Raw genomic sequence first — 14,030 nt, 5'->3', positions numbered from 1 at the left:
CCTCTTCCTGCACTTATTTCCCTAATTCTGCAGTGTACTGAAGAGCATCTTCAGTGGTTTGGGGGTTTTGTTTGTTTGAGACAGGGTCTCCCTCTATCATCCAGGCTGGAGTTCAGAGATGCAATCATGGCTTACTGCTGCCTCAACCTCCCAGGCTCAAGCAATTCTCCTGCCGCAGCCTCACAAGTAGCTGAGATTACAGGTGTGTGCCACCACGCCAGGCTGAGTTGATTTGTTTTGTTTTGTTTTGTTTAAGACGAAGTTTCACTATTGTTGCCCAGGCTGGAGTGCAATGGCACGATCTCAGCTCATTGAAACCTCTGCCTCCTAGGTTCAAGCGATTCTCCTGCCTAAGCCTCCTGAGTAGCTGGAATTACAGGCATGTACCACCACGCCCAGCTAATTTTGTATTTTTAGTAGAGACTGGGTTTCTCTATGTTGGTCAGCCTGGTCTCCAACTCCCAACTTCAGGTGATCCTCCTGCCTCGGCCTCCCAAAGTGCTGGGATTACAGGCCTGAGCCACTGCGCCCAACCTAAGTTTTTAATTTTTTGTAGAATTGAGGTCTGACTGTGTTGCCCAGGCTGGACTCGGACTCCTGGCCTCAAGCAATCCTGCCTCAGCTTCTCAAAATGCTGGGATTACAGGCATGAGCCACCATCCCCAGCTTAGATCTTCAGTTTTAAGCCTACTAATGTTATTTTGCTGATGGAATCTGGGGATGTAAATTGTCCAACCTGGGAACTGTCAGTCTTTTTCCTCTGTATCAGCACAACACATTATCTCAGATGTGTACACCTGAATTTGTAAGTCTCCAAATTGCAGGCCATGTCTACATGGCAATGAATCATAACGGATTGGCTTCTAAAGCCCATTCTCTTCAAACTACACTTAGCATTTTGGGTTAAGGAAAGAACTGACCCTTTGAGACCTTGACATTTTAAGTCTTGTGAGCTGATTTAGCCCATTCCACCTTCCTAGGAACTCCATGTTTCCCAGTTGCCTGGACAACATACAACCTCCTGAAACCCAGCCTTTCAGTCCTCAGTCCTACCCTGAAGAGAAATTTGCCTCCAAGGATTGGTTCCCAGGTCCCAGGCTCCACCTCAGGCTCCTCGCTAGTTGGGCCTTCTCTCTGCCACTCCCCACACATGAGTCACTCCCCACGAGTGGGTCACTTCACAAGGAGCCCCAGCAGAGGCCAGAGAGCATCCCACAGGTAGGAAGAGAGGGGTGAGGATAATGGGAAGAGGGAGGGGAGCAGGTACAGAGATTTGGTTTCTCTAAAAGACGGTTGAGAGGATTGACTTCTGAACAGAGAGTCAGCCTGGTTAAGAGAAAAAACTCGGCGGGGCGCGGTGGCTCAAGCCTGTAATCCCAGCACTTTGGGAGGCCGAGGCGGGTGGATCACGAGCTCAAGAGATCGAGACCATCCTGGTCAACATGGTGAAACTCCGTCTCTACTAAAAATACAAAAAATTAGCTGGGCATGGTGGCACGTGCCTGTAATCCCAGCTACTCAGGAGGCTGAGGCAGGAGAATTGCTTGAACCCAGGAGGCGGAGGTTGCGGTGAGCCGAGATCACGCCATTGCACTCCAGCCTGGGTAACAAGAGCGAAACTCCGTCTCAAAAAAAAAAAAGAGAAAAAACTCCATCCTTCCCACTGACCCCAACCCTGCCTGAGGTTTCAAAGAGACCAGGAACTGACTTTTCTAGAGAGGATGAGAGACAAATTTGGAGTAGAACCAGGCGACTCTCCTGAGACTCTTCATTAAGTATAGGGGTCAGGAGAGCATCCCTGTGTCCAGACCTAAACATAAGATCTCCTCCTTCTCCCAGGACAGCAAGGAGATGCCACCTGAAAACAAAAAAAAAGGGAGGAAAGCTGGGGGGCAGAAGAAGCAAAAGAACAGGGGTGAGTCATGGTGGGAGGAGGTGTCCCCTGCTTCTCTTTGTTCTGGCACGAAGACCACCCAGAGGTCCTCCAGAAAGAATTCAGCCTTCTGCATGATAGGATGGAGCTCTCTTGAGCTTCCTCTTCAGGTCCTCGAAGCCAGATTCAAGGAGCTGAGGAAGCGGGGCAATGGTCACCCACACTGTCCTTTGAGCCCCATCTAGCTCTGTGCCTTCCTGATATATTTGCATATCTGTTATGTGCTGGTCGGTGAGGACATGGTGCTGACTTCAGTAGACTGTGCCATCATGGATCTCTCATGTAGCGGTCCTCAGGTCTCCTGCGGGAAAAGTGCTGGGTGTGGGGTGAGGATGAAAGGAGAGTGAGGAGTGCTGAGATCATGAGCAGCTGAGGCTCTGCCACTTGCCATGGCAGGTGCAGATGTGGAGGGCCGAGTCCAGGCACAGGCTGGCAGTGCCGGAGAAGGAGCTGCTCTGAGACCACTTGAGTAAGGAGGGTAGAAGCTGGCATGGGAGTGGGCAACAGGGGCAGTGCAATGGGCCATTTCTGTACCCTGGGGGATTAGAGGCATAGTGGGGGGGCTAAGCCAAACCCTAACCATCTCATGGAAAAAGACCATGAGAGCAGGGTGGGAAGTGGATGAAGGAAGCTTTTTTTTTTTTTTGGAGATAGGATCTTGCTCAATTGCCCAGGCTGGAGTGCAGCAGTGTGATCATGGTTCACTCTAACTTCAAACTCCTGGGCCCCAACAATCTTCCCGCCTCAGCCTCCTGAGTAGCTGGTATTACAGGTGCACATCACCATGCCCAGCTACTTTACTTCTTTCTTTTTCTTTTTTTCTGAGACAGAGTCTTGCTCTGTCGCCCAGGCTGGAGGGCAGTAGCACGATCTCGGCTCACTGCAAACTCGCCTCCTGTGCTCAAGCAGTTCTCCTACCTCAGCCTCCCGAGCAGCTGGGATTATAGGCATGAGCCACCACACCTGGCTAATTTTTGTAGTTTTAGTAGAGACAGGGTTTCACCATGTTGGCCGGGGTGGTCTCAAACTCTTGACCACATGATCTGCCTGCCTAGACCTCCCAAAGCGCTGGGATTACAGGCGTGAGCTACCATGCCTGGACCTATTTATTTTTCTTATAGAGACAAAGTGTAACTCTGTTGCCCAGGCAGGTCTCAAACTCCTGGCCTCAAGCAATTCTCCCACCTAAGCCTCCCAAAGTATTGGGATTAATGGCATGAGCCACCATGTAGGGCTATCTGGAAAGCTATTTTTTAGAGCCAGAACATGGAGGGAGTTTTTGTGTCTTAATAATGAAGAGCCTGTGAGAGTCTAGGGATAAAAAACAAAAACAACAGGCCGGGCACGGTGGCTCAAGCCTGTAATCCCAGCACTTTGGGAGGCCGAGGCGGGTGGATCACGAGGTCAACAGATCGAGACCATCCTGGTCAACATGGTGAAACCCCATCTCTACTAAAAATACAAAAAATTAGCTGGGCATGGTGGCACGTGCCTGTAATCCCAGCTACTCGGGAGGCTGAGGCAGGAGAATTGCCTGAACCCAGGAGGCAGAGGTTGCGGTGAGCCGAGATCGCGCCATTGCACTCCAGCCTGGGTAACAAGAGCGAAACTCCGTCTCAAAAAAAAAAAAAAAAAAAAAACAAAAAAACAGCAAAACCTAGAGAGAGAATAAGAAGCTGGACGCCCCACCCCTAGATTTCCAGAGGTGGGCAAAGTCCATCCTGGGAAATTGGAGGCCATGGGGGCCGATTTAGTGGGCCCCTGACAGTCCTGACAGCAGCTCTGGGACTGCTCACAGCTCAACGGAGGGATGAAGCCCGTCAAGCCAAGGCTTCCGAAGACCAGCTGAGGCAGAGGCTGCAAGGGGTAGAGGCTGAGCTGGAGGGGGCCCGGAGTGAAGGGAAGGCCATATATGCAGGTATGTGGTCCGTTGAGCAGGTGGACATGAGACGGGCTTGGAGGAGGAAAACCAACAGGGCCAGATGATGCGAGGAGGGAAACAAGGAGGGCTTCCGACTGCCAGGCCTGGTCTTGGTCTTCCCTGAACAGGACAAATCAGGCAGGATCCTGTAGGAACCAAAGGCAGGTGTCTGGGATCCCAGGCAGGGGCCTTCGAGCATGCCTGGTGCCTCTTGCCTGATGCTGTGTAGGATACACGTGCAGTCATAGCCATCGGCTCACTCATCCCAGGGGAGGGGAGAAGGGGTAGCACCCCCAGACGAAGCTAGACTTGGGGAGGTGGGTCTGGCTTTCTGTTCTTTCCCCAGGTTTTCATGGTCTCCAGCTTCTCAGAATCACAAAAAGAAGCAAGAAGGCCTTGGTGCTCCTGTTCCACTAGACCAAGGAGAGTCTTGCCCACCCACAACTTCATTTCCTTTCTCTATCCCTCCATCTCCAACCTGGGTCCCTGGGGGCCCACTGCCCCCACCCTAGAGATGAGTCGCCAGTACCAGGCCCTGCAGAAGGAGGTGGAGAGCCACAGCAAGCAGAGAGAGGAAGAAGTCAGGGACTTTCGGAGGCAGCTGGGTAGGTTTCCCCACCCTCCAAGCCCCTTCTCTCCAAGGGTTGCAACAAGGGCCAGCATGAAGGGGTGGACTTCAAAGTCTCTGCTCTAGAAAGCTGCCATCTGGGCTCTGGGATCACTTTCCCCACTATCACTGACCGTCCACCACTGAGGACTGGAGCAGAGGGTTCATGATGCCAAGAATCTCTGTTGCAAAGAAGAGGTAGGCCTTGCACCCCATTTCCCTCTCCACTTGGTCTCTCCAAGTCCAGCCCTAACTCCCCACCACTGCCATGTCTCTTCTGAGCAAAACATACTCACTCTTGGTTTAGCTGATTTCTACAATGAAACTAAGGGAAAATGTTTGACTTATTTACTTCTCTGTCTTCAAGAACTAGCACCTGGTAGGTCCTAAATAACTGTTCACCAAATAAATGAATAAACACTCCTAATAAGCACAAATATTTTTAAAAACCAGGAAGTCGGCCACGCACAGTGGCTCTTGCTTGTAATCTCAGCACTTTGGGAGGCCAAGGTGGGCAGATCACAAGGTCAGGAGTTCGAGACCAGCCTGACCAACATGGTGACCCATCCACTCTACTAAAAAAAAAAAAAAAATGAGTCAGTCCTGGTGGCACACACCTGTAATCCCAGCTACTCAGGAGGCTGAGGCAGGAGAATTGCTTGAACCCAGGAGGCAGAAGATTGCAGTGAACCAAGATCGTGCCACTGCACTTCAGCCTGGGAGACAGAGCAAGACTCTGTCTGAAAAAAAAAAAAAAAAAAAAAAAAAAAAAAAAAAAAAAAAGCCATGCCGGGCGCAGTGGCACATGCCTGTAGTCCCAGCTACTGGGGAGGCTGAGGTGGGAGGATCACTTGAGCCCAGGAGTTCTGGACTGTAGTGCGCTACGCCGATCGGTGTTCGCACTAAGTTCGGCATCAGTATGGTGACCTCCCGGGAGCGGCGGACCACCAGGTTGCCTAAGGAGGGGTGAACCGGCCCAGGTCAGAAATGGAGCAGGTCAAAACTCCCGTGCTGATCAGTAGTGGGATCGCGCCTGTGAATAGCCACTGCAGTCCAGCCTGGGCAACATAGACAGACCCCGCCTCTATAAATAAATAAATAAATAAATAAATAAAATGGGGGGGAAAAAAAAAAAAACAGGAAGCCAACCAGGCACAGTGGCTCGTAACTGTAATCCCAGCACTTTGGGAAATCAAGGCTAGCAAATCACCTGAGATCGGGAGTTCAAGACCAGACTGACCAACATAGAGAAACCCTGTCTCTACTAAAAATACAAAATTAGCCGAGTTTGGTGGTATGCCTGCAATCCCAGCTACTCGGGAGGCTTAGGCAGGAGAATTGCTTGAACCTGGGAGCCAGAAGGTTGCAGTGAGCCAAGATCATGCCGTTACATTCCAGCCTGGGCAACGAGAGTGAAACTCCATCTCAAAAAAAAGAGAAAGTAAACCAGGAAGACGGCCGGGCATGGTGGCTCACACCTGGAATCCAAGCACTTTGGAGGCCAAGGCAGGCAGATCACCTGAGGTCGGGAGTTTAAGACTAGCCTGACCAACATGGTGAAACCCTGTCTTTATAAAAAAAAATAATAAAAAAAAAAAGAAAGAAAGAAAACCAGGAAGAATTTGCTTCTCTTCTTTTGGCCCTTACTTAACTAAACAATGTTGAAATATCTCAGCATGACACATGAGATCTTTCACAATTTTGGTCTCAAAGTTTTCATACCTTAAAAATGCCTCCAGCCGGGTACGGTGGCGCACCCCTCTAATCCCAGCACTTTGGGAGGCCAAGGCAAGGGGATTCCTTGAGGCCAGGAGTTCAAGACCAGCCTGGCCAATATGGCAAAAATACCATCTCTACTAAAATTACAAAAATTAGCTGGGCATGGTGGCATGGGCCTGTTATCCCAGCTACTCAGGAGGCTGAGTCAGGAGAATCACATGAGTCCAGGAGGTGGAGGCTGCAGTGAGCCAAGATTGCACCATTGCACTCCAGCCTGAGCAACAGAGTAGGACTCTGACAAAAAACAAACAAACAAACAAACAAACAAAAAAACGGTTTCAGTTTAGCTATAGATGGCCAGGAGCTGCTTATCTGCCATTCAGACCCTGTGTTCCTTTTCTAATCTTTGCCTTACCTCAAATTCCAAGTCAATCAATGACTCAATGTTTTGTTTTGTTTTTTTTTGAGACAGAGTTTTGCTATTGTTGTCCAGGCTATAGCGCAAGCCATCTCGGCTCACGGCAACCTCCGCCTCTGCCTTCTGGGTTCAAGTGATTCTTCTGTCTCAGCCTCCCGAGTAGCTGGGATTACAGGTGCATGCCACCACACCCAGATAATTTTTGTATTTTTAGTAGAGACAGGGTTTCATCATATTGGTCAGGCTGGTCTCAAACTCCTGGCCTCAGGTGATCCACCCATCTTGACCTCCTAAAGTGCTGGGATTACAGACAGGCGTGAGCCACTACGCTCGGTTTTGTTTTTTGAGATGGAGTCTCGTATCTGTCGCCCAGGTTGGAGTGCAGTGGCGCAATCTCAGCTCACCGCAACCTCTGCCTTCTGGGTTCAAGTGATTCTCCTGTCTCAGCCTCCCAAGTAGCTGGGATTACAGGCATGCACCACCATGCCCGGCTAATTTTTGTAGTTTTAGTAGAGACAGGGTTTCACCATGTTGGTCAGGCTGTTTTCAAACCCTGAGCTCAGGTGATCTGCCCACCTCAGCCTCCCACAGTGCTGGGATTACAGGCATGAGTCACCGTGCCCGGCCAATGAATCAATGTTTATTGAGCACCTCCTGTATACTAGCTAGGTGCTTTGTCATCTATTATCACATTTAAAGGTCACAGCATGCCCCTGAAGGATGTGCCATTCTCTCTTTAACGATGAAAACACCAGCCTGGCACAGTGGCTCATGCCTGTAATCCCAGCACTTTGGAAGGCCGAGGTGGGCAGATAATGAAGTCAACAGACTGAGACCATCTTGGTAAACATGGTGAAACCCCGTCTCTACTAAAAATACAAAAAATTAGCCAGACATGGTGGTGCTCACCTGTAGGCCCAGCTACTTGGGAGGCTGAAGCATGAGAATCCCTTGAACCTGTGAGACAGAGGTTGCAGTGAGCTGAGATCATGCCACTGCACTCTAGCCTGCTGACAGAGCGAGACTCTGTCTCAAAAAAAAAAAAAAGAAAATAGATGAAGACACCGGAGGCTCAGAGAGAGACACACCTGAAGTCACCTAGGTAGTAACAACCAACTTCAGAGCCTTCTGTCTCAAGCCCGCCACTCTCTGCCATACCTCAGTGGAGCTGCAGTTTTCATAGGGACTGTGGGAAGGTTGGTGATCCTGAGGGAGTCTGGAATGAGCCCACTTGAGGTGCCCTTTGCAGATACCTTTGAAGACTGGTCAAGGGTAGAGTGTCACCATCCTGCCCTCTTTCATCCTGGCTGCCCCTAGAGGCATGCCAAAGGGAGGCTGCGGCTGCCCGAGAAGAGGCTGAGCAAGCCCTAGGAGAGCCGGACCAGGCCCTGGCTCAGCTTCAGGCCCATGTGGCAGACACGGAAGCCAAGTATGAGGAAATCTTACACATGAGCACCACCGCCTGCCCAGCCACCCAGTACCCAGGACTCCCCCATGCCCACAAATCCCAGCTAGCATGATGACTGACAACCCAGGGGTAAGGAGAAGAAGCATCTCCAAGGGAACCCTGCTCTATCCTGAGGGCAGAAGGAGGGGATACAACCATGTCTACTGGACAAGGAAAGTTTACAAACCAACCTGGGGCAGCCCTTCCCCCTTCCCTCGGTCTTCCTGGGGGCTGAAATCTTGGTGTCTGCAGGACAGCCTGGACAGGCTCTTGGCCAAGCTGAGAGCCATCAAGCCACAGTGGGATGGAGCTGCACTAAGACTCCACGCCAGGCTCAAGGAACAGCTATGCCAGTTCGGACTCACCCCCTGGATCTTTGAGGCCTCCAGCCTCTAGTCTCTCAGGCTCTCTGAGGCCCCGGCAATAAAGCGTCTTGATGCAGAACTCAACAGAGCTGTGGGCGGTAGCCTTTTGGCAGAGAGGAATGGATCTTTTTTATTATTTTTTTTATTTATTTTTCTTCTTTTTTTTTTTATTTTTAGGAGTAGCTCTTCTGGGGACATCTCAGTTCTGGGTTGATCCATTAATCTGAGACTGAGTGATAGGAAAGAAATTTGGTCAGGTCTCAGCCTCTCTCCTGCAAAAGCCAGGTCCCACCCCTTGAGCCTGAGGCCCTTTGGGTCCCTTCAGACCACTGCCCCTTACCCCCAGCAACACAAACACAGGCAGTCAGATTTATGGGGAATGGCCATTTCTCTAAGAAGCGCAGCAGTGCCCAGGCACCACCCTCCACAATGTTAAGGCGCCCACAGAGGGCAGGCATAGCTGGTCTCCAAATTCTTGCATTACACTCAAGGGTCATGGAGTCATATCTAGAAAAGGTCCAGGTGGTTTCAGTCCTAGCCAACCCGACAGCCACACCTTCATCCTTGGGACACAGCTCTCCAAAGCTCCCAGATGACATCCTCTGGAGCCTCAGACTTTAGGGGCCTGCCTGAGGCCTTCTGCCATACTCTCTGCTGGGAGGTACGTCTGTGGGAAGGGAGGGAGTGGCTGGGCCAGCCTGTGATCGATGATGTCTGAGTCCCTCCGGTCTGGCTTAGAGAGAGCATCCTGCCTCCAACACCTCGGGCTTGAGAGTGGAGACAGGATAGCCCCTGATATGTCTGTACCAAGCAGTGATGCTCTATAGCAGGTCTGAGGCCAGAGCCCCGTCCTATGCAGAGAGAGGAGGCAGAAGGTCGTTTCAGGTGGAACCCCAAAGAGTTACTTTTTCTTGCCTCCTCCTGCGCTGGAATGCCCAGGAATGGGACTTATTTTTTTCTTTTATTTTCTTTCTTTCTTTCTTTCTTTTTCAAAGTGGGGTTTCACCATGATGGCCAGGCTGGTCTTGAACACCTGACATCAGGTGATCCACCCACCTCGCCTCCCAAAGTGCTAGGATTACAGGCGTGAGCCACAGCGCCCGTCCAGGAATGGGACTTATTTCATGCATTTTTCTGTCCCCACCTACCACGACCTTAAGTCCCACCCTGCAGACCCCACACTGCTTCACCTTGCAGCTCGCCCACTCTGTCCTTCTTTCTCACTCCTCCCTGCCCTTCTGTAGCTACTCACGGTCCGATCTGTTTCTTCTTCCTCACCTCTACAGCCACAAGAGGAATCCAGGCTTCCAAGCCCCATGGAGACCTGGCTGCCAGCTTCAGGCAGAGGGGTGGCTCAGCCTCAGGCAGCTGCTGAAGCCTCTCCAGGTCACTCTCTCCCCCAACAGAGTACCCGTTCACTTCCAGAATCACATCTCCCACTCGCAGCCCAGCCCGGGCAGCTGAGCCTCCTGGAGTCACCTGGTGGTGTGGGGGCATGCAGAACAGGGGAGACCAGGGGAAAGTTTGCTGGCTTAAGGCTCTGGAAGGGAAGCAGAGGAAACTGATCAGGCAGCAAAGGATCGAAAGGATCCAGGGTCCATGGAGCATCAGTCACCTGGGAGATGAAGAGACGAGGCCCATCGGCCACACAGCTGAGTCGGAAGCCATAGCCGCCACCAGGCCCAGGGTACAGAGAGCACTGGCGGGAGCCAAGAGGGACGGAAGGCACACCTGTGTCTTCAAGTGAAGGGTCCTCTGTCTCAACCAGAGGGGCTGAGCCACTGCCCTGGGGAAAGGTGGGAGCCTCTGTGTTCTCCAAGAAGAGGAGTGGGGATAGGCGAACCTGGAAGGTGGCAGGTAGAGCAAACCTGTTGGACCCGAGCCCTGCTCCTCTTCTGCCCCATCCCTAGCCCCTGCCCCCTCAGCACGCACCATGCTGAAGAAGCGGTCAGCATCGGGGTCGACGACAATGAGGGAGACACAGGAGCCCTGCGCCCGGATCCTGGACACTGTCTCCTCATGGCCCAGTCCCTCCACGCTCTCCCCAGCCACAGCCACCAGCCGGTCCCCAGCCTGCATCCCAGCCTTCTCAGCTGGCAGTCCTGGGTCTACATCCCACAGGAACTGTCCTGGAGCACAGACATCCTTACTGCTTCTCCCCAGTTATCCCAGGCCACTGTGCGCACACCAGGGGACTGACCCCAGGGTGAACAGGAAGAGGTGGCCCAGGGCCAGAGCCCAGACAGGGACACTCTTCTGTGCACTGAGAGATGTATATATCCACTTGTGTGCCCACCCCGAGGCCCACCTTCCCCCACCACCCCCAGGGCTCCCACTCACCAGGGCGACCATCAAGGCCCTTTTCCTCCCGGAGCAGGAACCCAAAACCCCGGGGCCCTTTCTGTAGGTGCAGACATCGGGGCTTGGTGGGCAGTGCCCAGCCCTCCGCCAGGGGTGCAGCCAGGGGCAATCCCAGCTGGCGACACTGTTCCTCCACCTCTGGCCCTGCCACCAGCAAGGTCACCTGCTGTCCACTCTGCCAAAGCTGTGGGGACCCAGCAGAGCATCAGTATAACACCTGGGCAGGGAGGGAAGAGGGAGGCTCCCCGAAAAGGCCCTCCTCCCAGGCACTAAGTGGGGCCTGGTACAAACTGTCGAGGGGAGGATGGTGATAAAGGTAAGAGATCAGATCAGGAGGCGTCTTCCTGAGGGGGGCCCAGGCCCAGATTGGGGGAGGGGAGGGGGAAGCTGCCACACCTTCCTGGTGAGTTGGTTGTGAGTGAACTTCTCCACACTGACCCCATTGACTTCGAGCAGCCGGGCCCCGGGGGGCACCCCTGCCCTCTCAGCTGCTCCTCCAGTACTTAACACCAACCAGAAAGGACCCTGATTGCCTAGAAGTCGAAAAATAAATTGAAAGCAAAGTTCAGTCTCTTGCCTGCCTGCCCTGAACAGGGGCTGAGATCCTCCATCCTTGCTGCCCCCCGCACCCTCTGGGCTCACCATGGGTGACACTAAAGCCAAAACCACCCTCATCTTTCACTATGTGGCACAGCCGGGGCCGGACCCCCGGGCCTAGGGTGGGACAGAGGTGGGCATCTTCTCCCAGCTGAGCTCGGGCCACATCATGCACATGCCGTGCCAAGACCGTCAGCAACACCCGAGGACTGCTGGCCCGGATGCGGCGTACCACCTGGAAGAGGGCACGTGGGCGTAGGTTTGGCCTCCACCCTCTTGCCAACCCCCAGGACCTCCCTGGGATTCATTTTTTTTTTTTTTTTTTTTTTTTTTTGCCATGGGAATTGACTTTCTAGATGCCTTCCCCAACTCCTCTGACTTGGGCACTCCTAAATCCCGGAGTGTGGGGGAGTGAGGCTTGTGCCCTGCTGCCAGAGTGCCCAGATGCCTGAGCAACCCGCTTCTCTTTCTGAGGCACTCGCACACTCTCCCAGACCACAGCCTTACCACCGCATAGTCCTCATGTTCCACAGCGTTGTTGTTCACCCCCAGGATCCTGTCTCCCTCTTGGAGACCCTGGCGCTGGGCAGAGGTGCCTGGGTCCACCCTGCACACCACATGACCAGCCCTGCCCAGCTCCTGCCGTAGATGGAAGCCAAAACTCTTGCCCTCCTCTTTGCTCAGCAAACAGAAGCGAGGCCGCGCCAGGTTCCAGGGATCTGGAGGGTGAGGTGGGCAGCAGAAAAGGGGAAGGAGAGGGCACAGCCCAAGTACAGTTTTGCCATTTGGCTGGCGGACTCTGCGTCCTGATAGGGCACTGGGCAGCTTTTGCCCAGTTGAGTGTTGGGTGGTGGGGTCAACACTTTGTGGGCAGAGGGACTGGGACAGGAGAAAATGACTGGCCCCGCCTATCTCCACTACCAAGCAAGGCTGTTATCAGAGGGAGACAAGTGAGTGGTTACCAAGGAGATGGGAGGCGGAGTGGAGCTGTGGTGCCTCCAGGGAAAGGGAATGGTTGCCAGGGGGTGAAGGAGTTACCAGAGGGGTCGTGGTCTTCGGCCAGGGAGAGGACAGGATTATCAATTCCCAGCTTTGGGTTAAACTTAAACTTCCTACAAGGAGGCAGGGGAAGCAGGTACAAGCTGGCAGCTGGACTTGGGTCCCAGGGTCTCCTTTAGGTGCTAATAGTAGTGAAGTGCTTCCCACCTCCGATTCTTTCGGCCCCTTGCCCCAACCCTCATGGCACTTACAGAGTTAACGAGGCAGTGTCCTGCAGATCTACTGGGCAAAGAAGTGGGTGAGAGGAGAGTCATGTTCTTCTCCCCAGATGTGCCTCTTCCACTGGCATAAACTAAAAGGACTCAGGGGAACCCCCAAACTCAAGGTGTGCCCCCTCCATTCTGTTCCAAAGGGGTCTTCTCTTCTCACTGCCTTACACACAGGGATATTGTGCGGTCCCCTCCCTTCCCCTCCCCCCAAGTCCTTGGCATATAAATCTGAGCATATCAGTACAGGGTGTGGACCAGGAAGACAGACCTATCAACTCACTACTTTCCTCCTGACTTGTTTACCTGCCTCAGGGCTCCAAGCCCCAGAATCAAGTGTGCCTTGGTCCCAAAGCTTCAGCCTCCAAGTCAGCCCCCTACCTGTCCCAAAGTCCCCTGCAGAGGATTTCTCCTGGTCTCCTACCTGCAGCTCTCTCCATAGCTGGATCAGTGACCCAGTGCTCGGGGTAGGGACAAGGTTCATCACAGCCACTGACCCTCCCGCCCATCTCCTCCCAGTTCCCGCCTCCTTGAAGACTCTGTGGAAGCAGTGGGGTAATGGTTAACGGGAGTGACAGTCTTTTTTTTTTTTCTCCTCTGAGATGGAGTTTTGCTCTTGTTGCCCAGGCTGGAGTGCAATGGCGCGATCTTGGCTTACTGCAAACTCTACCTCTGGGTTCAAGCAGTTCTCCTGCCTCAGCCTCCTGAGTAACTGGGATTACAGGCACGCACCACCACGCCCGGCTAATTTTGTATTTTTAGTAGAGATGGGGTTTCTCCATGTTGGTCAGGCTGGTCTCAAATTCCCGACCTCAGGTGATCCGTCCACCTCAGCCTCTCAAAGTTTATTACAGGCGAGAGCCACCACGCCTGGTCAAGAGTCTTATCCTTTGGGAAAGTGAAGTGTGCGGTTTCTCCTGCCCCTTTCCCTGGGCCCCAACTTTTTCCAGAGACCCTGTATCTGACCCAGTCGGCTCTCTGTGCAGAGAAAGACAGATTGCTGGTCACTAACTCTAAGCCTGGGGGTAAGTGTGAAAAGGGTGATAAGAATTCTATGGCTTATAATATGATTTGGCTGTGTCCCCACCCAAATCTCATCTTGAATTGTAGCCCCCATAATTCCCACCTGTCAAGGTAAGGGACTATGTTAACTTTTCTTCCTGGGTCCACAGGGGCGTGGTTTCAAAGGCAAGAACTTCCCAGTGCCATGCCTCCATCCACCTCCCCATCTGGTAACCTAGAGTTCTTTGTCTATGCTAGGAACCTTGGGCCCCATCAAATGACGGGGGTGGGGGAGTAGAGGGGGTAGCTGAGGCCTGTCCCAAGCCAGTTACAATGGGAGGTACCTGATGGGAGGTAAGTGAATCACAGGGGCAGGTTTTCCCAGGCTGTTTTAA

At 52.9% G+C, this 14,030-nt stretch overlaps 2 protein-coding genes across 4 annotated transcripts; one reads left to right on the top strand and one right to left on the bottom strand.

Annotated features, from left to right (window-relative positions):
- Positions 1 to 1,851: 1,851 nt before the first annotated feature.
- Positions 1,852 to 8,472, top strand: DRC12 (dynein regulatory complex subunit 12 homolog). Its single transcript, XM_039471416.1, is given in 7 exon segments — positions 1,852 to 1,937; positions 2,344 to 2,402; positions 3,732 to 3,851; positions 4,367 to 4,459; positions 7,916 to 8,058; positions 8,298 to 8,407; positions 8,409 to 8,472. Coding segments are annotated over 7 exon segments (675 nt in total).
- On the bottom strand, positions 7,533 to 13,923 carry NHERF4 (NHERF family PDZ scaffold protein 4). Of its 3 annotated transcripts, none has more exons than XM_003923602.4 (11): positions 13,058 to 13,923; positions 12,619 to 12,646; positions 12,407 to 12,480; positions 11,876 to 12,087; positions 11,414 to 11,603; positions 11,168 to 11,304; positions 10,751 to 10,955; positions 10,343 to 10,539; positions 10,026 to 10,253; positions 9,689 to 9,889; positions 7,533 to 9,261 (listed from the first exon to the last, which is right to left on the bottom strand). In XM_003923602.4, the coding sequence occupies exons 1-11, from the start codon at positions 13,140 to 13,142 to the stop codon at positions 9,232 to 9,234; spliced, it is 1,587 nt and encodes a 528-aa protein (XP_003923651.2). In that variant the 5' UTR covers positions 13,143 to 13,923; the 3' UTR covers positions 7,533 to 9,231. The 3 variants fall into 3 exon arrangements, with proteins under 3 accessions (XP_003923651.2, XP_003923650.2, XP_074256826.1); XM_003923601.4 differs by having other exon boundaries at positions 11,210 to 11,304; XM_074400725.1 differs by lacking the exon at positions 7,533 to 9,261 and having other exon boundaries at positions 9,883 to 9,950; positions 10,142 to 10,253.
- Between the last annotated feature and the right edge of the window lie 107 nt (positions 13,924 to 14,030).

Source organism: Saimiri boliviensis, chromosome 6 (genome assembly GCF_048565385.1).
Source record: "Saimiri boliviensis isolate mSaiBol1 chromosome 6, mSaiBol1.pri, whole genome shotgun sequence".
Taxonomy (NCBI): domain Eukaryota; kingdom Metazoa; phylum Chordata; class Mammalia; order Primates; family Cebidae; genus Saimiri; species Saimiri boliviensis.
Note: the sequence above shows the minus strand (reverse complement) of the source record. Positions and strands in the feature narration are given on the sequence as shown.

Coding starts and splice junctions, on each gene's coding strand:
- NHERF4 (XM_003923602.4), bottom strand. CDS start 13,142: ATGGGCGGGAGGGTCAGTGGCTGTGATGAACCTTGTCCCTACCCCGAG. Junction 11,305..11,413: donor TGGCTTTAGTGTCACCCATG/GTGAGCCCAGAG, acceptor TTCGACTTCTAG/GCAATCAGGGTCCTTTCTGG. Junction 9,262..9,688: donor TTCCTCTTGTGGCTGTAGAG/GTGAGGAAGAAG, acceptor CTCTCTGCATAG/GACGGGGCTCTGGCCTCAGA.